The 20,512-nt window shown below is 41.9% G+C and overlaps 1 protein-coding gene across 2 annotated transcripts in view; it reads right to left on the bottom strand.

Annotated features, from left to right (window-relative positions):
- The window catches only part of Agxt2 (alanine--glyoxylate aminotransferase 2), a 43,665-nt gene that overhangs the window by 13,328 nt on the left and 9,825 nt on the right, over positions 1 to 20,512 (bottom strand). The window contains exons 2-11 of one of the 2 annotated variants that reach the window (XM_051150964.1): positions 19,761 to 19,849; positions 17,352 to 17,536; positions 14,703 to 14,826; positions 13,416 to 13,510; positions 12,188 to 12,281; positions 11,294 to 11,387; positions 7,432 to 7,532; positions 6,823 to 6,915; positions 3,921 to 4,053; positions 2,214 to 2,305 (exon numbers count right to left, since the gene is read on the bottom strand). In XM_051150964.1, the coding sequence (XP_051006921.1) occupies positions 2,214 to 2,305; positions 3,921 to 4,053; positions 6,823 to 6,915; positions 7,432 to 7,532; positions 11,294 to 11,387; positions 12,188 to 12,281; positions 13,416 to 13,510; positions 14,703 to 14,826; positions 17,352 to 17,536; positions 19,761 to 19,849 (1,100 nt within the window). The remainder of the gene's footprint in view (positions 1 to 2,213; positions 2,306 to 3,920; positions 4,054 to 6,822; positions 6,916 to 7,431; positions 7,533 to 11,293; positions 11,388 to 12,187; positions 12,282 to 13,415; positions 13,511 to 14,702; positions 14,827 to 17,351; positions 17,537 to 19,760; positions 19,850 to 20,512) is intronic. The other variant, XM_051150965.1, reaches the window with a different exon arrangement.

The following is a 20,512-nucleotide window of genomic DNA, read 5'->3' as shown; positions in this document are numbered from 1 at the left end:
GGATGTGTATACACTATGTAGCTACAAAGTGTCTTCTAATTAGAGAAGCTTCCTTCTACAGCAGATGGGAACAAATACAGAGACCCACAGACAGATAATATGCAGAAAGTGAGAGACCTAAACAGGATGTCTCCATCAAATTCCTCCTCACAGGGCTTAGGGAACCCTTCAGAAGTGAAGGTGGAAAATACATATTCTCTATAAATGCAAATGAGTAGGTCTCTGTGTTTATACAAAGAATATGTCTATTCCTTTTGTCTTTTCTTGGGCTCTTTCCTTTCTGTTTGTTTTTTGCAATTCTGATGTGCAAATTTTTGTTTTAGCTTATTCCATTTTATTTTATTATTATCCCTTAGACGCCTTTCTGTTTTCTAATGAGAGACAACAAAAGGGAGGAAGCAGATGGGAAGGAAAACGGGAAGGAATTGGAAGTAGGAAAGGGAGGCGAAACCAGAATCAAGATGCTGTTATGTGAGAAAAAAAAACTATTTTCAATAAATGGGAAAAATGTTGCCAGTATCAACAAGAACAAAAAATAATTGTCACATTTCTTCTCACTCGTTCATATCTCATGACTTAATCATATATTAAAATAAGTATTCAATCAGAAATAATCACTCTAACTTCTTTATTTCTATCTAAAATACTTTAAAATTTCTTGAGCAGGTGAGTCACATTCCCAGTACAAATTAAGAAGCCCTAACGTGTAAACAGTAGAATGATTTGTGCTGACCTCTGGCCCTAGCCAAGCTTCTCTTTATATATATACGGAACTTTAAAAAACCCTTTAGATGTTCTTTCAGAAACATGCCGTACTTATCTAAACAAAAGACATTATACATTTTGGTAAGCACATTTTATGAAAAAAAATTTTTAACAGAATAAAAGCCTAACAACGATAAGGATGTGGGATGCTTTATTACTAAGTCAATTTAGCACAATAATAGTAATTGGTTCTCCCTGAGGGACTGAGAGGGACATCTCTTAACCCCAATCAAAGAAGCTTCTTTTTTGTTGTAAATGGCAATCAACACCCACAATTGGTCCAGCACTCAGTTCTAAATGGGACATCTGTATCACATCCTTTCCCTGGCAGGTTCAGGGATCATTGTGGAAGAGGGGGTGAAAAGGCTAGATGAGCCAGCGGGAGCATATGTCTGCAGTGAAACAGACTTTGCTGGCCTTGACAGTGTCATTGCACTCACACTGGCTGAGTCTGCATGCGCAAGACCTGCACATGATGAAGCCAGTGAAAATCACGAAGTGCACGGAGGAGAAGGTCAAGACGTCCTACTCCTATTTGAGGCACTATTGGCAACTGATGGGTGCTTGGGGGAGAGAGGGAGAGTCAGTTTTCTTCAGAAAAGTGGGCTCTGAGAGGCTACCCATGGTCCAGTACCTGGTCCCACAACCATGCGCATACAGGTGTCACTCAATAGACTCAGTGCATTAAAAAATTAGCACTAAGGTTGGGAGGTTATAGGGAGGTAATTAAAAGGGAAGAATTAAATCAAACAATAGAATTATTATAAACTTGGCTAGTATTAATGCAAATGTATGTGATAGGGCTGAGTAGTTTTTAAGAGTAGCTGAATTTCCCAGATACAATCAGCTAAAACTTAGCTTATCTACAGTTCTTTCATTTACAACAACAAAAGGAAGAAAAACATCCATATTATGTGGCAGAAATTAAAAGGGTGAATAGCTGTTAAGCCGATACATCAAATACTATCTTGAAAACAAGAAAGATTCAGTGTTATCACCTGAATAGGGCAATTCGTACATTTCCCACACATGTGAGGCTGATTATATGCAACCTCTCATTCAGAACTTTAAGAATTCAAAGTAGTCTTCAAAAAGAGTGGACAGGGAATATTAACCGGAGACAAAATTTATTTATCTTTTTATTTACTGTTTACATTTTTTTATTTTTAACTTTACATCTGGATTACATCCCCCTCCCTCACCTCCAACTGGTCTCCACCCTCCCTCCCTCATGCTCCCTCCCCCTCCCCTAGTCCTCAGAAAGGGAGAGCCCTCTCCCTCTACCATCCCACCTGAGCTTATTAAGTTGGAGACAAAATTTAAATTGCTGAATTCCTGATTCCATTTCTACTTAACCACTGCAATGGGATGGGGTACTGATAAAGGGCATGGTTTAGGAATAGCTACTTAGCACACTCAGTGAAGTCAGTGTGAAGAACACGACAAACCTCAAGCACAGCAGATCCAATGGCGCAGGCCAGGGGGCTTCCTCCAAATGTGCTGAAGTGATGTAAGTGCTTAGCCAAAGAGTTGGCGATTTCTAAGGTTGGAAAAGAAAGGTGGTTAAAATGACACGTTCTTACCCATTATGTCTCATCGTTACACTGGGGTTGCATTCACTTTCATTTTGTAAATGACATCCATCTTTTTAAATTTTTTTCACTCATCTAAAAGGGATGGACTGAATAGGGTACCCTTAAAAAAATCTATGTTTAAATGCTAGGACCAAGACTGACTATGTTTGGAGACTGAGTCTTTAAGCTGGTCACTACAATGAAATGGATCACAAAGCTGGGGCACGAATCCCACAGGACATTGTCACAATGAGAGATTCTAGAGTGCTGTCCATCTCTATCCTGTGGGCACACACAAGGAAGGTTCATTTAGGGAAACTATGAGAAGGTGGCCATCTGCAAGGCCAGAAGGGAATCCTAGGCGGAAATCAGCGCTGCCAGCATGTGGATCTTGACAGCATTCTCATCTGTAGGCTTCTGCCACTTGGTCCACGGTATCTTCCTTTGTCAGCTTGAGCTGACTAACACAGTGGAGATAGAAGATGCTTATTTACTTAATGAAAAAGTGACAACACAGTCTTTAATGTGTCACGTGAATTAGAAAGAACCTTAAAACAAGGGCTTGATATAAACTTCTCAATCTTTTATTTCTGCTCTTGAGACCAGGAAGGGAGCACCGAGAAGACCTCTATGACTGATTCAGCAGTGTAATTCTGGATTCTGCCAAGGATAGTTCTTTACACTTCACTTTCTACAATCACAGGGTTTTGGTTTTAAATTAATTTAATGATTATACAAAGTAATGAATTCCATTATTGCATTTCCATGTAAAACTGTTTCTTGTACATTTGCTTATTAAATGCAAACAGATATCAGAAGGAATTTAATTATTTAATGGCTCAGAAATGTGGCTGATTATTGGGGGGAAATATAAATAAAATAATTTGCAATTAGCAATGGTTTATTAGAAGTAATACCTGTCAGAGCCTCACTACAATAGAAAAATTAAATTTTAACCTTTATTTCATAGATGAGTGGTTTTCAATCTTCCTAATACTGTGACCCTTTAATAAAGTTTCTCAATGTGTGGTGACCACCAACCATAAGATTATTTCTTCGCTACTTCATAGCTGTAAGTTTGCTACTGTTATAAATTGTAATGTATATATCTGATATGTACCTCCCAAAGGAGTCAAGCCCACAGGTTGAGAATCACTGTCACAGAGTGTTCTGGATACCTGAGATTTTATTTTGGTTGACTGTTTGGCTGATGGGACATTTCCAGAGAAATCTAGACATTGAAGGTTTAGTTCACGTGAAGACCAAGTGACCATGGAAGAGTCTCGTTCAAGAAAAGATTCTTTTGGAAGTTTGAGGGTTTTGTTCTCCAACCCATTTTCTTAACCTTCCTCAGTATGGTAGAGCCCTGTCTTTAACTACTGTGATGAGAGAGGTGGTCTTCTCTATAGGAAGATAGGGATGGCTGTCTCTCTTACAATCTGCCCCATAGCCTGGCAGGTAAACCTTTTCTTTCATCATGAGGTTCTTGTCACTGCCTCTTGCCTACACATGTTGAAACCAGTGCCTTATGCCATTGCCCATGCACAAAGCCCAGGAGCATGGGCATGGTAGACATCCTACCTGGAGTGGTTACAACTGCTGCCATGGGGAAACCGTTCCCAATCCCTTTAGCCATGGTGACAATGTCGGGCAGTACATCGTGTGTTTGGAAGCCCCAGAAGTGAGAGCCCAGCCTTCCAAATCCTGTCTGCACCTGGAAATAAAGTAAACACCATTGGAAGCCTTTCAGTCTCCATTCTATTCTTTCTTCTACCTCCCTCTCGTCTCTCCTCACCCCTTTACTGAGCCAGTAACTTGCACTCTCATGGACAAAACTCTAAATCTATGTCTGAGGTTAGAGGTACCAAGAATAGTTGGAACTATTCTTTTTGTCTTTTGAGCTTCTGTTAATTAACCTGTCAATGAGAAATAATCCTATCAGTGTAGCTCAGCACAAGGCTGCTGGAGAGTTCGTAAATAACACATGTACAAGGCATCAGGATGATTAACCCTCCTTATTAAGTCTCTCCTGTGCACAAGACAGCCAGAGATAAAAGTGGAGAAACCAGCTCAGGTCCACCCTGGAGGAAGCAAGAGTAACTGCCAGCCCAATAGGGCTGGACGCTTACCATACAATGGGAGAATGGTGTCTTTGAGGAGGGCCCGGCTGAGGCCAGTGACTCCAGAACCAGCCATACATTGAAAGTTGGCCATAGTTTTTGTTCATACTGCCCCTACACTCACTGACTTAACTTTCAAATTTATCTTCATCGCCCTAAATCCCTGTAGGCTCTATTCAAAGCATTCTTGGCATGTGGCCACCAAAGGGTCTCAATAGATTCTTATTACCAATGTACAAATCTAAAGGCACACCCTTACGTGAGCTAGGTTCTTAGTGTTTGTAGAAGGAAAGAAATCATGCCAGAAAGATGTCAGGAACATCTCCAGACCAGAGCCTTTCTTGATCTCTGTCTCTATATTGGCCTCTCTCTCTCTGCACACACATACTTGGCAAGCTGTGGTGGACACCTGAAGCCCAGTCTTAGATGCATCAAAGACCAAGTTTCATTCAAAGACTTTATTCTTGTTTACTCTTATTCCATGTTGCTGCAACTGGGTTCCTGGTTGTTCTTAGGTGACAGTGACCAGTGTAGGAGAGAGGATATTTCCAGGAACTATTTTTAGGTGACAGAGATCTGAGATGTGGGAGTCTGTCTGACAGGCCTGGCCTAGAACCTCAAGCCTTTACTTCTTAGCCATGGGCCACTGGACAAGCTGATTAACTGGCCCAAATTAAATAATGCAGGACTTTCATGTAGCTTTTGTTGTGGCCTGTATTCTTTCTCCTCTCCATCTATCTAAGTGGCATAAAAAGTGGCACAAATAATGAAACAGAAGGTTTCCCAGATAATACACAAAATTGTGCAGAAAAAAAAGCATAGTCACTTGAGAACTGTGAGTTTCATAGAGTTGGATGCAAAGCAGGACAGATGGATCCCTCTGATGTGTGTAACCCTAGTGTCCCAGGGATGTGGGGTACATGGCAGGGGACAGCCGAGGCTGTGGCAGTGAAGGGCTGGGACAATGGAGGCCTGCTCTCTGTCTATTACGATCTGGCTACTAGTTATCAGCTCCATCCCTCTTAAATGTGCCCTACGTTATGCTCTTGAAAGCCATACATTGGGGGCGGTGGGAAAAAACAAGAGAAGGTGGTCATGAAACCACATCTCTTGGAAAATTCTAAAGTATTGATTTTCTTTGAATTCAGCCTTCCTTCCTTCTAATCAATGTAATTGTGAAAGCTTTGCTGTGTGTGGATTCTAAGGCGAAGGTTCATCCTCTTTCTTAAGGCAGCTAATTTCTAACTGATTGAATGTGCTCTTCTTCTTCTTCTTTTTCTTTTCTTTTGGTTAATCGTAGGTCACCGCCCTTCTTTTGGGACCTCGATGAGTTCTTGAATGTGAGGAGGAACAGAGCAGAGCCGGAAGAACTCGCTCAAGCTGGAACTACACAGCCCTTGCATCAGTACACTCTGAGCCTGATGGGGACCTAGTTACACAAGTAGTGCTGGAAATGTAAGACTTCTGCCAACGGGGCAGACCAGCATGAACTGCAGGACATTTCCATTGAGGAAAACAGTTAATAAATGCAAGAGAGACTGGAACACATATAAGACACACAGCTTTCTCATTTGTCATTAGAGGATTAATCCACCTGCTTGTGTGATCAGGAAGGGTCGAGGTGAGGTGGGAGGACTTCTGTGGCTTGGGTACCACCCTCTGTCCTGGTTAGTTTTTTTTTTTTAAATCTCTAGTGCTATTCTAATCAGATAAAATGTCACTTTATTTGATATACTGCAATCCAGGGTATAATTGTAAATATACCATCTGGAGCACACAATGCTGGCGAGTGTTAGTTCCTTCAGAATTGTCCTCCTGGGGCTCCAGTGTGCTTATTTCAGCTGGGCTGCCTCCACTCTGGTACTTTACAAGCTCGTGCTAAGTCTGAATGTTTGCAGTGATGGCGATCTTCTACCTCAGAGGCCGGATTTTACTTATTCTTTAAAAACAATCTACCTGATGTCACTCTGGCAAAAAAAATTAAGATGAACACTGCCTTTTGTGGTTAAATTTCTTCTATGAATTGATGGGGGTCTGGGAATAACTCTCAGAACAAAGAATGACGATGATGATGATGACGATGACAATGACAAGAATAAAAGTATGCTGGGTATGAAGAACATCACCTGCACCTGCTAACAACTTTTTAAAATGGAAACCAGTTTGGACACTTAAGTTCTGTTATATTTGTTAATCTAACTAACTTTGTAACAAACCAGCAGAGGTGTCTTTAGTTTATGGTCCCATTCCAGACTTCATGCACTTGCTGTCTGCCTGAAATACCAAACAGGGCTTGAAGTGGTCTATTTCTGCACCTGGCCTCCTCCTCCTGCCCTCATTTACTCACTGGCGTCGCCACTCACTTCGTCTGCAATGCACACACCTCCCCTTTCTCGAACCAACGCAAAGGCTTCCTTCAGAAACCCCTTCGGGTACTGGACAACACCGTTCACACCCTGCAAAAGACCAGACCAGGGAGACGTCAGTGCCAGCAGGGGCCCTGGCTCAGCACTAGCGCAAATAGGTCTTTATCTTCATCACCATGACGTCAATGCTATCAGCTGAATGAAAGACATGTTGAACTGTTCCAACTGGGCTTTTGTACCACGCCTCCAGAGGGAAGAGATGTGACTCTAGTCTTTCCTGAGGTTAGAAACAAGGAGGCGTGATGAGTTAAAGATAGGCTCCCCTAGATGGCGTGTGTTAAACGGTTACAGATTAAAGGCTTTCTTTTCCTGAGGACTTTAGGAATTCAGTGGCTTCATCTATGTATCTGTTCATCTGTTCAGTGCGGGAATGAAGGCAATGTAGTTTTGAAGGTCAATGGGAAACCATTTTTGTTTTGTTTTTAAAAGGGGGACCAAGAGAATGAATTGAATTTGGATAGGAACACAGAAATGGGCACTTAATTAACTTGGAGGAAAAACTGTGATAATGGAACATTCAGAGAGATACTCAGTTTGAATACCCACTTGAATTGGCTCTGCAAAGAATCCAGCAATCGACTTGGCCACAGAAGTGTTCAGTGTGTCTTTGAATTGTTCGATATACTGTTCTTTAGCTTGGCAGCAGTCTGCAGCAAACACATACACACATACACAAGTCACAGGATTTGATGTGAGAATGACTTCCAGGAGAAGCAGTGAAAACACAGAGAACGGAGAACAGTCAACTATCTGAAAGTCCTCAGACTATGATGAGCTGTGATCCAGAGATAGTTACCTCTAAAAGGGAGGACATTATGCAGGAAGGACTTTATAAGGACAGCCATAAAGGCATAAACAAATCACTTCAATAATTCCATTTGTGGAGGGAACACATCAAAGTGTCATCAAGTCTAGTATAGACAGCCATTTCATCTCAGGGCCATCCTCTTAAATGGGTAGATCTGACTCGGGTGTTATTGGGGTGACTCAAATATAACTCTACTGTTTATTGCCACTTAGACACGCACTTTCAAATTGCAAAGTGCTTTTGCATTCAGTCGGTAAACATGCTTATATAATAATCAGAATCCATTCTAAGACAGGATGAGTTAGAGGCAGGTAAGGGCTCTCCACGGTAGCTCTTCACTCTTGCTTCTGTGTCTCCTATTTAGAGGCCTTTCTTCCTTAACTGAGGGCACATTCATTTTTAGAATCTATGACTATGCCACGTGTCTGGTACACTGTAGGTTCTCAGCAAGTTCCTAAAAAATTAGAGGGAAATAAATGGTAGAAATTCTGACAGGTCTGTGATATGTTGAGCAATTTTATTTGACATTCTTCTCTGGACAGGGAATCAATTGTTGTTCAGGGAACATCTTTAATATGTTAACCCCTTCTTTGGCTGGGTTGAATTGGTAATAAACTTAGCCCCTGAGTTTTAAATGTCAATGATTCTTTATTACTAGAAGACATGCTTGTTTTTTTTTCTTTTTTTAAAAACTGCTTTGTTGTTTTGTAGAGTTTCTTAAGTACTGCACTTGTATTTACTATTTAAATTTATATTTACTATTTCTTTAAGCTTATTGAACATAGAAATTCCATTGTCTGACAATCTATTACAGAAACCTTCCATGGCCTTTTTCTAGAATGTAGGGTTTGTTTCCTCGTATATCAGTTTTGACTATCGATGACGTATTTACTTGTTATTTGTAAGTATTCTTTGAAGCCTAGAATGAGGTAGAAGGTTCATCAGAGTCCATCTCTGTTTGCAACTCCCAGGAGCACAGGGCATCCTGGCCTTTAAATCAGCCTGTGGTAGTAGAGTTCAGAATGCAGCGTCTCATGATGGGCAGCCTGCAGTCTAAGTTTTCAGATGTGTTTCCTTCCTACTGAGTTTCCTCTGCATCCCTTCAGTGGGAGAATCCTCGCACTGCTTCTCACCTCCCTCAACTTCCAGTGCCTGTATTTCTAGTGGACTCATGGAGGGGAGTGTGGCCTCTCGGGATGTCAGGGGAGCTTTTCATGTCATATCGTACTTTGTGGACAAGCCCCAGAACTTGTTATTTCTCCCCTGCCCTCTGTGGAACCTTAAAACTAAAGCTCAAGGTCCCCCATTTGCCAGGTACCCTCAGGGCAAATCTGACTACAGTGCTCTCTATGCTTTCTGGGCTTCTTTTGTTGCCAGGCTGCATAGCATCTCTAAATCTATGCCCACAGAAGGGATGGGGAGGAAGATGTGGTTGGGCTGTGTTGTGAAAGTATATCAGGTGTCTGCATATGGAGACAGAAACTACCATACCATCATTTGCTAGAGGCATGCACAAGCCTGTGCACTGGAGATCAGAGAAGGCAAATCCTCAGCAACTATAAAAGAAAACTAAGCACAAGTACATTTATATTCCAGCTCTACTAAAGAGTAAGGAGAATGTCATGTTCTGCAGGTGCATATGACAATTAGGAAAGCTTTATTGACATAGATACCTGATATCTTTGCAGCCAAATTCTCTATTTTTTGTTAGGAAAGGAAAAGACAGAGCCTTGGATAACTCGAAAAGAGATATAAACCATGAATAAAATCCTGATTTATGGGTTCAACAAACTTTTTTGTAACCAAGGAAATTATAACAGAGCAAAACCACCTTCAGGTGCTTAAGTCAGGGTCAAATCACTCCATAGAATGACTTTGCTGGAGTTTATCCTACACATTTCATCCTTTTACCCTCACTTATCCATGTGTTTGGTGAGAAGAAGGACCATCTATTGTGTTTTCTCTATTTCATATGTGTTGCATTGGCCCATTCCTGTAACCAGGTCAGGCTTCCTATGGAGCGAGATGGGATGCATTGATGTCTCCATGGCAACATCAGGAGAATGTGGATGCTCTGTTGGATATCATGGCAGAGTTGTTACTCTAGAATCTATTTAGGTTGATGTTACAGAAAGAGGTAGAGTGAGAAACCAAGAAAGAACAATATTTTTAAGGAAAAGGAAGAGCTCCTTTCAAAAAGTAGAGAATGGCACAACCAGTAACCAGCTTTGGAGACTGAAAGGGCAGTGGGTGATAGATAAATTCCATCATGGGGTATGCCTGGAAATCAGGGCTTAGAATGCTTTCCTGGAGAATAAATAATCTGGGAGGTAGATAGAAGAAGATAATGAACAGTACTACATAAAAGTAACAAACTTGTCTAAGCTAAGATTTGATGACGTAATTCTGAAATGAAAACATCCCTACTCTGACTGGTACTCGCATGCATTCAGTGAGAAAGCTCTGGGAGCAACTGTAAACTGGACCCACCTACATTAACATTACTTGACATGTAGGACCGAACACAACGTTTGAACATAAACACCCCAGAAGAGTCTGCAGTCCACTTATACATCTTATTTAAAACTGTGGAGTCACAGTTCTAAACAGGAAATCTCCATCAAATAGCTCTAGTCCAGGGAACAGGATTTGGGGTCTGAAGACTTGAGGACAAATCCTAATTTTGTTGCTTCCTGAATGTGGACCTTGGCTTGTCTTTTTTAAAACTGAAAGTTTGGCTTGCAGCTAAAACCTTCAGTGTGTTTTTAAGTTTTGTGACCGTGACATTTTGTCTCGTTCCAACGCTCAATCTTTCATTCTGTGTTTCGTTATTATCCAGTGTGCATTTTAAGGTGGTTGGGGATTTTATTTTTACTCTATCCAAAGCTGAGTTTTTCAGGCTCCTGTCTTTCATTCTTCCTCTCAACCTAGTGACTCGCCCTGCTCTATTAGCTATCTTTCAGCTGGAGTGCTTGTTCTTTCCGCTAGAACTGCCGAGGAGCAGCTGTTCAAAAGGTTCTGTACCCTGATGATAAATCGGACTAGAAAAGAGCCGACGGCGTTTCCATTGCCCTTCTCTTTCATGTTATGAGTTCAAATAAAAATCTGATTGATAAATAGAACTTCCCCTGGCGAGACCGTCTAAAACTTGTGCAATAGACAGCAGTGGCGATGGCAATCACAAACAGCCCATGTCGGACCGATGCTGTGTGGCTGGCGTTTGGGGTCCCTAGAGAATTTCTTGACTGGTGTTTTAAGATTTTCAGATATGTCCTTTTCCTTCTTCCCCTATCCCATTGGGAATGGGTGAATGACAGCACCTATTTCGTAGACCTAATTACTTATCAGGTGACACTCTGCTTATAGGCTTACATCCGAGAGTGAGAAGTGTTTTCCCACTTTGCCAGATGTCATCTGGCACAGTTCATCAGGAGTGGGTATGGCAAATACTAAGTCAATAAGAGGCCACTTAACATTTTCTAGCTTGTTTCTTTTGGCCTTTCCCTTTCCCAATCTCCCAAATGGGATTGTTTTACCCTTCTCCAAATCCCTCACCCTACCCAACCTTCAACTCTACCCTCCCTCTGTGCCCGTTTGGACCTGGAGCACAGCTGCATTTCCTAACTGTTTGCACTGGAGAATCTCGACAGTAGCTTCCTCCCCAAGGGCCACGGAAAACATCTGGGCATATCGTCTGCAAAGAACACAAAGAAGGATTTTTGGCAAGACACTAATATAAGATAGCCAATATGGGGGACACATGTGTTTGCAATTAAGGCAAGTGAGCTTCTTAATTTGATATTGAGGTTCCTTCTTCATTCCTTTCTCCTTAACAATAAAACTGTAATCTTCTTTAAAGAGATATTTTTTTCTTAGAAATGACTTATATGGCCACTCTTCAGAGAAAACTAATTTTGATGTTGTCCAGAAGCAAGTTTCTCAAGGGTTTCGTGGATAAAGGCATCATAAAGAATAGAGTTAATTAGGTATCTGGTTCTGGTGCTGAAGAAGATGGGATGGCACGTGAGAACACAAAGTGATGGCAGACTTTACTTGATAGAAACTTTGTTTATTCAAGTTCCTAAGAGCCTTGGGTCTTCTAGATTGTACTTATGAACAAAATAAAATTTAACATGCTGTTACTAAGTGTAACTCAGACTCTAAGGGTGTTTCTCCCCACTCCCTCCATGTTTTTCAAGACAGAGTTTCTCTGTGTAGTTTTGGTTGTCCTAGACTTACTTTGTAGACCAGGCTCACAAAGATCTACCTGCCCCTGCTGGGATCACAGGAGTGCACCGCCATGCCTGGCTGACTCTAAGGGCATTTCTAAGAAACATTTTCTTCAACTGGTCTTTGGTTTTCTAAGTCAAATTGAGGTGCTGGTTAATGACAGGCTTTATATTAGTTTCTTATTCTAGTATCAGAAAAATCCAATCAATTATTCTATAATTCTAGCGGTCCTCAGTGAGACAAGATGAAAGCCTCAGGACTTACTGACTGACAGCTTATCCCACTGGGGAGTCCCGTCTTGTAGAGCCCTACATTTGTCAAGCCAAGTGTATAGGGACTGCATCCATGATAGGCTCCCCTGAAGAGAAAAACAAAACAAGGTAAAAGACGAGACGATTAGGGTGCATTTATTTCTCTTTGGTAGTTCACTTGCTTCAAAAGGAAAAAAAAAGTGTGAAAGACATGAGATGGACTGAAACAACACAAACATTTAAATCTGACACGTTTTAAGAATTCATCTAAATCTACGGCATACAAATGTATTTGTTGATATTTTCCACTGGTCTCATAAAGCTGAAATTGTGAAAAATAACTTTGGAGATCAGTTTGCCAAGGGCTCCTAAGTTTGAACCTTAATTTTGCTACTCTAAAATAATAAGACTGATTTTTTTTTTAAAGTGACACTGCAGTGACCACATGGTCAACAAGCGCTATTCTTCAAAGTGGTCACTGTAGGAAGACAAATATTTGTTCCTGTGATGAAACTGTGGCTCAGTGTCACTGGGGAGTGCTGCCCTCTTCTTGGTACTCATGTGACCTTATTTAGAACATGAGAAACAGTTTCGATTTCCTTTGAACCTTGAACAGTCATTCTTACTATAAATCATCATGATCGATTCAGAAAATCAAAATCATCCTTTAGTGGGCCCCAAATTTTATTTGTAAGATGTGAAATACACATCAAATTCTGGTCAACAGTAAGTGACTGCCTCAGATAGACCAATACTTATCTGGAGGTTTGTGTTCAGAAAGGTTATTTTGATAAGATAAACTCACAATGCGTTAGTTCCGTATTTATTTGATAGCAAATGTTTCTGTAGGCTTATGAAAAAATAAATGCATGCTTTATATGTAGTCTGTAGTGTTGTGTCTTTGAATTTAGACAGAAATCATCCTGAGATGGATTTCACAAAGGGCTAATGTCTTCGTTCCATCATTATTTTGGTTTACTGTGTTACTCATGTCTCTTATATATAAATCTTGTATAAGACTCTGCAAATGTGCTAAGGCTGCAAACTAGGAACACATTTTTCTGTTATTTTAAATGCTAATATATTCATCAAGAGTTTTAAAGGCCAATTGGGAAGGAATTATCTAGTCATCAAGTTAGCTGGGTTGGACATGCTCCTTTTCTGTTCTACAATTTAAAGGTGCACGTTTAGTGTTGGGATAAGTCAGTGCTGCTAAGCTGAATGTTACAAAGCATGGTTACCTGAAAGAAATGATGTCTGTGTGAGTCGAGTGTGCTCTGGCCATCAGCATGGCCAGGTCATTGGCTTCTGATCCACTGTTCACCAAGAAAATCACCTTACGGGGAAAGGAAGACACAGGACATAGTAATTTTAGTTCCCTGTTGCTCACTTCATGTGACATTGCTTTTGCTAGCTTCTGCTAAAGAGAGTTCCCTTTAGGTTGGCTCTTGTTTCCAGTCACTCCCCCCTTTAACTACTACATAAATGCTACAGCCCTTTCTTGAACAACTGTTAAGTGCTAAAAAAAAATGGCTAACAGGTTGATCATTTGTGAAAATGGGAGCTTTCATTAGTTTAACTGATGAGCTGCCAAGTGGGAAGATGGGAAGACTTCCTGCGAGGCTCACGGTGGTTGGCAGCAGAGAACAGCCTCTGGCTCCTGCCATAGGAGGGCGTGGCCTGAGGCAGCCCCCCCAACTGGAAGCCTCGAGGTGTTATGCTAGTTTGATGTTGCTGTGTGACTATAGAAGCAAAATGCAACTCGGTCTGAACAAAACAATGAGAAGAACCGAAGAGGTCCAGCTCCTCCAGCCAGGCACAAGGAGGCATGCCCTTGCGGCTCTTCTGACTAGCCTGACTACTCTGTCATGAAACCTGGATCTGAACACAGGTGATGGCCATAACAAATTTCTTTTTTCTATTCTGGATAACATAGTAAATGAAGCATTGAGATGATAGAGTAAAGTAATTAAAACCATGCAATGAGCACTAATTTAGGTCTTCTACACACACACACACACACACACACACACACACACACACACACACACACACATGCACACACACGCACACATTTAATGCAACATCTTTACATGTCAGTTCAGTGTCGACTTATTTATTTCAGATGCAGAAAATATCTCATTCAGTTAAAAGACCTAGGTGCATTTTAGGCTAATGATCTTTATAAGAGATGGTGTCAGTTTTTATAAAAGAAGAAATGAAGATAAGCTTGCAGAAATAATGTGGAGTAGGAAAAAGGAGATGTCTTGACAACACTGAGGAGCCTCTGGAGGACTGAAATTCCCAAGAAGAGATTTCTGAAAAGACGTAAGGAGGTGACCAAGGAGAGAGAGAGAGGGGAGCTCAGAGGGGACACAAGTAAATGCTGGCTCATTTGAGCAGTAGCTCATAGAGCCCTTTCCTCGGCTTGAGTGCTTTTAGATATGGCTATCTCCTTACCATGGCAGACTTTTACCAAATCCCATGGGCTCAGAGGAAACCACTCTTGTGAGCTGGGAGCACCATACCTTAAGAGGCTCAGGAAGAAGTGCCGAAAGCTTCTCTGCATACTCATGCATTTGGGGGTGGAAGAAGACGGAACTAGTGTGCCACAGGCGGTCCATCTGCTTTTGTGCCACTGTAGTTACCTTCCTGGAGAAGCATAGAACCAGTCAAGCACTCACCACCGACAGGCATGTCCTCTCCCCTGGGCCATTGAACCAAGACCCTTGGCTACTTTGTCAAGAGTGTCAGGAGGCAGGTTTCACATGTGGACTCCACTACTCTTGTTGGATCAGTGATCGGTGGTAACAAATATTTTATAATGCCAAACTCTTGTTCTTTAACAGTACAGATCAGAAAGCTCAGAATGAGAGCAAATAGCAACTAAAGGCAGATAAGGATGTAGAGCCCAATTAGGAAGGACTTGGGAAAGCGGCAAAAGGTGTTTGAAGTTGACCAAAAGGGTGGCAGTGCCTGGGGTTTGACTCCCACCGATTCTCTTTGCTATTAACATCTGACACACCTAAAAATTAACTCAATGACTGAAGAGTCTTGAGGCATACCAGGCTAAACAAATTTCTCTGCTGTGACTTGCTAGTGCCTTTGCTTGGTATAGTGCTACTCCTAAGAAGGAGGGAGCAGAAGTTCTTAGTGTGTCCTATGCTTATCTGTCCCTGAAACAACTGATCTTTTCCAAGGGACAATTCCTGTGATTAATAGTCCACAAACCCCATTTAAGAAAATCATTAAGTGCCAGTAAATTTTTGAAAGAGACGAGACCCTCGGCAACAGCATTGCCAATGGAAATAAATCTAAGAGCCACGTGACGTACAGAGTGGAGGGCATGGATTACTGGAAATAAGGTGGCCAGCTACATGGGCAAGGTGGCTTCCCACTGGAGAGCAGAAGAGCTCTGAAAACCTTTGTATTAATGAGAACTGTGGGAAGAGGAAGCCTATGGATGAGGGAGTGTCCAGCGGAGGCCTCAGGTCTGTGGCCATCAGCTTGGCTGTAGGAAGTGAAAAGGAGGAAAACTCAAAAGATAACTCTGACTTTCTTGCCTAGAACACTGGGCTAGTTCCAGGGATGGCCGAGGGATATAGCTGCCTCTCTAGCAGATGTTACACATGTGTTTCTTGAATAAATGGCCTTGTGAATAAAATCAGTTTTGTAGATGATGGATTTAGTCTTAGAATATATAGGGTGGGAGATGTCGTATTGAGGAACGCAGGCATCCTGATGTCCTCTCTGAGTGTGTTCAACATCTTATTTTCTTCTGGTAGGGGCCCAAGGCTGAAGATATCATGTTGGATAAAGCAGTTGAAAATGTAGCTAACTAAACAGGGCAGGAGGGTGGCAGTGACGAAGATGGGGTACGATGGTGTGGTGAAAGGAGTAAAGAGAGAAGGAGAGACACAAAGATAAAGACAGAACCAGGATGGCCAGAGTCAGGGTCAGGTGGAGCTTAGAAGCAGTTCAAAGCCACGAGAGTGAGTGAGAACTGTCCACTGCCAGGGACACTGTCAGTGTTCAGAGGAGCTAGCTTACGCTGTTCTCTGCTCTCTGCAGTTCAGCCTGCATGCTCATTGGCACTTGCACCTCCTGAAAACAGGAATGGCAAAGAGTAGGAAGCAAAGGAGGAGAAGGCTGAGTGTGGAGGCCCAATGACCGTGTTAACATGAACGGGGGACAAGTCCACTGGGCCCCTTCCCTAGAAGAAGAACTAAAGGTGGCCATTGAATCCTGGGAGAAGGAGAACTAATCTCCCAGAGATGAGGCCCCTTACTGGTTGGCCAGTGCAGAGTGGTCGGCTCTGAACTTGGAAACATATAAACAAAACCAAACTCAGCCGGTTGTATTTATATAGATTTGTGCATGTACACATCTACGTTACAAATGCAGTAAAAAAGAGCCTGTCAACTTGAGAGTGGGTGGAGTGTAAGAAGGGTTTGAGGAAAGATTGGTGGGAGAAGCTGGGGTGGAAAGGGAGAGGGAAAGTTATGAGGTCCTCTCGCAGTTAAAAATAGTTTAAAGAGCATCATCATAACTGTAATACAATAGCATATTATATAAAATTATAAAAGAATGGAATGGTCGCATAGAAACCCAGGTGATCAGGGAGGAGTGTGCCAGAAGTGTGTGTGTGTGTGTGTGTGTGTGTGTGTGTGTGTGTGTGTGTGTGTGTGTAGAATTGGCTATGGCTTCAGACCATCTCAACTTCATTTCACACATTTCTAAGTACATTTCCATCTAGGTTGAATCTCTGTTATAATTTCCTTCCTCACCGGTCTCTCAGAGTCCACAGAGATGATCCACCGTGGATCTAGCAGTTAATTCTCATGGTTCGTACTTCATGTCAGTCACCTGTCTCTGTGTTTACCTGCCAGCTGCCTGCCATGTGTCCTTTCCCTCAGTGTATCCCTGTCTTTGGAAAGCTTTCCCCATCAAGAAACACACAGAGACAGTGACTCGCATGCTGTATGTGCCATAGGAATGACCTCAGCATCCCTTAGCAAGAAAAAGAGTGCAGAATCAAGTTTGTTTGTTTCCTTACAGAGGACAGCACTTCAGCACAGACTGTAACATATAATTTAAAGCCAGGTTATACAAATCAAGGGTTCAGAGTTAAACGAATGATTGTTTTCCAAGTTTTTCTCGGTTTTAAGGATACTCACGGGTGGCAGTGACCAACACTAACAGTTACGATCCCAGAGAAGAAGTCTAGGTATCTGTTTCCCTCAGAATCAAAGAGCCACTCCATGTGGCCTTGGTGCAGCAGCAAAGGCTTCTGGAAATACGCTGTTTCCACAGGAGAAAGGTGCTGCTTATGAATCTCCAGGACACGGCTGTGGGCAAGGGACTATGGGTAGACAAATTAGGATTTGTTTTCTTCGTCTTGGGTCCTACAAGATCAAAAGCCGGTCAGTACCAGGGCCTAGTCCTTTTTGTGACCTGAGGACATGACTGATTCCCTAGATGGGCTCACTAATGGGCACATTACCCAATATGTTTTGAGAAAACTAAAGTCTTTTAAAGTCACCTGTTTAGCAGGTAACATTTCTCATTGTGTTCCTTTTTAAATGTATGATTCCTTCCTAGGGTATACAGGAAGAAGGGAGCTGGAATTCTCACCTCTCAATGGAAGTCATTGATTTCAAGTTGATTTTATCATGAAAATAAAAAAGATTAGAAATAAGTGCCTAAATTAATGTCATTTTTGCTGCTATGTTTTTGAAAAGTGAAAAATAAAACAAAACCAAATAAATGGTTGGCCATGGTAGTATACACCTTTCATTCTAGAACTTGGGAGGCAGAGGTATGTGGATCTCTGTGAGTTCCAGGACAACTAGGGCAACATACAAAGACCCTACCTCAAACAAAAACAAACAAACAAACAAAAAACCCTAAATCAACGAAGTGGTGTGATATTGGGCCTTGTGCATGCTAGGGGCAGTGCTTTACCACTGAGTTTCAGACTAAACATTTTTTTCTCTCTCTGAATATATACATCTCTCTCTCTCTCTCTCTCTCTCTCTCTCTCTCTCTCTCTCTCTCTCTGTGTGTGTGTGTGTGTGTATAGATACACAGGTAGGTGTAGTGTGTGCACAAGTAACTTATGTGTGTGGCGGGCAGTGGTCAATATTGATAATCTTCTTCAGTTGTTCTTCACAGTGTTTTTTGGGGACAGGAGCTCTCACTGAACCCAGAACTCACTGATTCGCCTGGCATGGCTAGATAGAAGGCCCTAGTCTCTGTTCTTCCAGTGCCACTGGCATGCCCATTTGTGTTGCCAGGTCCAGCGTTTTATATGGTAGCTGGGGATCTGAATTCAGGTCTTTATACTTCCTACCCAACACTCTAGTCCCTGAGCTGACTCCCTAACCCAACATGTTATGATTGCTCCCAACACCTTAGAGGGTTTTTAAAAATCACTGTTGCTGTGATAAGACACTCTGACCAATGTGAGGGGTTCTCATCTTTAACCCCATTACTCAAGCCAGAGACAGGTGGATCTCTATGTATTTAAGGCTAGCCTGGTCCACATAAGGAATTACAGGACAGCCAGGGCTATATAGAGACATACCATCTCAAACACAAAAGCTAGAAAAAGCAAGTAAACAAGCAAGCAAACAAACCCAAAAGCAACTTAGGGTGAGCTTCTTCTGGCTCACAGTTCAGGTTACAGTCTATTATGAGGGAAAGTCATAGTGGAAGGAAGTTGACAGGGCTGGTCACATCATCCTCACAACCAAGAGACAGAAAAATGAATGCCTGTGCTCAGTTGGCTTTCCCCTCTTTATTCAGTCATTGTCCTAAGCTCAGGGAGCGGTCCCACTTACAATTAAAAAGGGGGTTTCAACATCAATTAATGTTATCAATATAATTCCCCATAGGCACACGAGGGGGTCATTTCTCAATTGATTTTAAAGTCTATCAAGTTGACAATTACCACTAACCACCACGGCCATGTTTTCTTTTTGCAGATAGCTCCTGACTATTGGATTTAAGATTAAGTCCAATGAATATGATATAGAGTAAAAACATTTGTGTGCATGTGTGTGTGTGTGTGTGTGTGTGTGTGTGTGAGAGAGAGAGAGAGAGAGAGAGAGAGAGAGAGAGAGAGAGAGAGAGAGAGAGAGAGAAGGAAGAGAGGAGACAGAAATAGTGACAGAGAAATCATTATTAATCTGATAACAGGAGGATTTACTTTTTGGTAGGGGGAAAGTAGGCAGATCATGTGATGTATTGCTGTGCATAAACTAAGATAACAACATTGTAAAAAAATAAGTGATTTCACACCGACATGAGCGCATTCCTGTTGTGTGTGTGTGTGTGTGTGTGTGTGTGATTTTGTAATAGTCCTTTCTGTCTCTCAGTCTTACATATGCTCATTAGCTCATATGCAGCTAATAAATAGTGTAAGAAGGCTTCCGATATTCTGTAAGACCTAAAGGATAGGCTATCATAAGACTGCTAACTGACACAGCAGGGCAGTGTGTGTTTCTTCTTGGGGAACAACCGTGGAGTTCTTGAGCTCTCCCAAGGGGGACCTCTTTTTTCTTTTCTGAACCCGTGGGTCTTACCTGGTATCGCTCAGGTGAGAAGTCACATGGTGGCATATTATGCTTTGTACGAAGAGTGAGCTTGGGTATAGATCGCCAGGAAGCACCTACTGAAAGGAAGGGAGTTAGGATCTTCAAGCAAGCATGCCGTGTACTTACAGTAATCACCTGTCATTACCCGAGGCAATTAGGCAAATTTATCTCTCATGTTAATAAAAGTTACTTTAGTTTTGACTTGAATACGTATATATCTGATTTTAATATGTATATATCTTAATAATGTATTTTCCCATGGAAACATGATTGAATCTAGTACAAAAAGATAAGAAAGACAAGGAAGTAGCAATCCTTTTCCACATAGCCCCCTCACCAGCTTAGAGAACTCAGCTCAAGCCAATCCCATTGGTTGCTTTTTTTTTTTTTTTTAACTTTATCATCAGGTAGCAATGCAGTGTGCACTGGATACACATCCACTTTGTTAATGTATGCATTTTCTAAGCTGCAGGTTGCTTGGTGCCTGAACTCTATTGTGGGGTTCTCTGCCTGATACCTGGTTGGCTCTCCATACATGACATTGCTGTTGGCTCTTCTAATATGGATCAAGGAGAAATGGGTGTTAGGTGACAGGCTGTCTCAGTACCTGCAAGCAGGTCTGGAAGACACCATCTCCTTAGGAAAGGGCCACCAACCTAAGACTGTTGGAAAGGAAGAAAAGTTGAAAAGGAGGGAATCATTAAATGTCTAGAGCTGGGACTGACACTTAGGGGAAAGGA

The sequence above is a fragment of the Acomys russatus genome, chromosome 9 (assembly GCF_903995435.1).
Source record: "Acomys russatus chromosome 9, mAcoRus1.1, whole genome shotgun sequence".
Lineage (NCBI taxonomy): Eukaryota > Metazoa > Chordata > Mammalia > Rodentia > Muridae > Acomys > Acomys russatus.
Note: the sequence above shows the minus strand (reverse complement) of the source record. Positions and strands in the feature narration are given on the sequence as shown.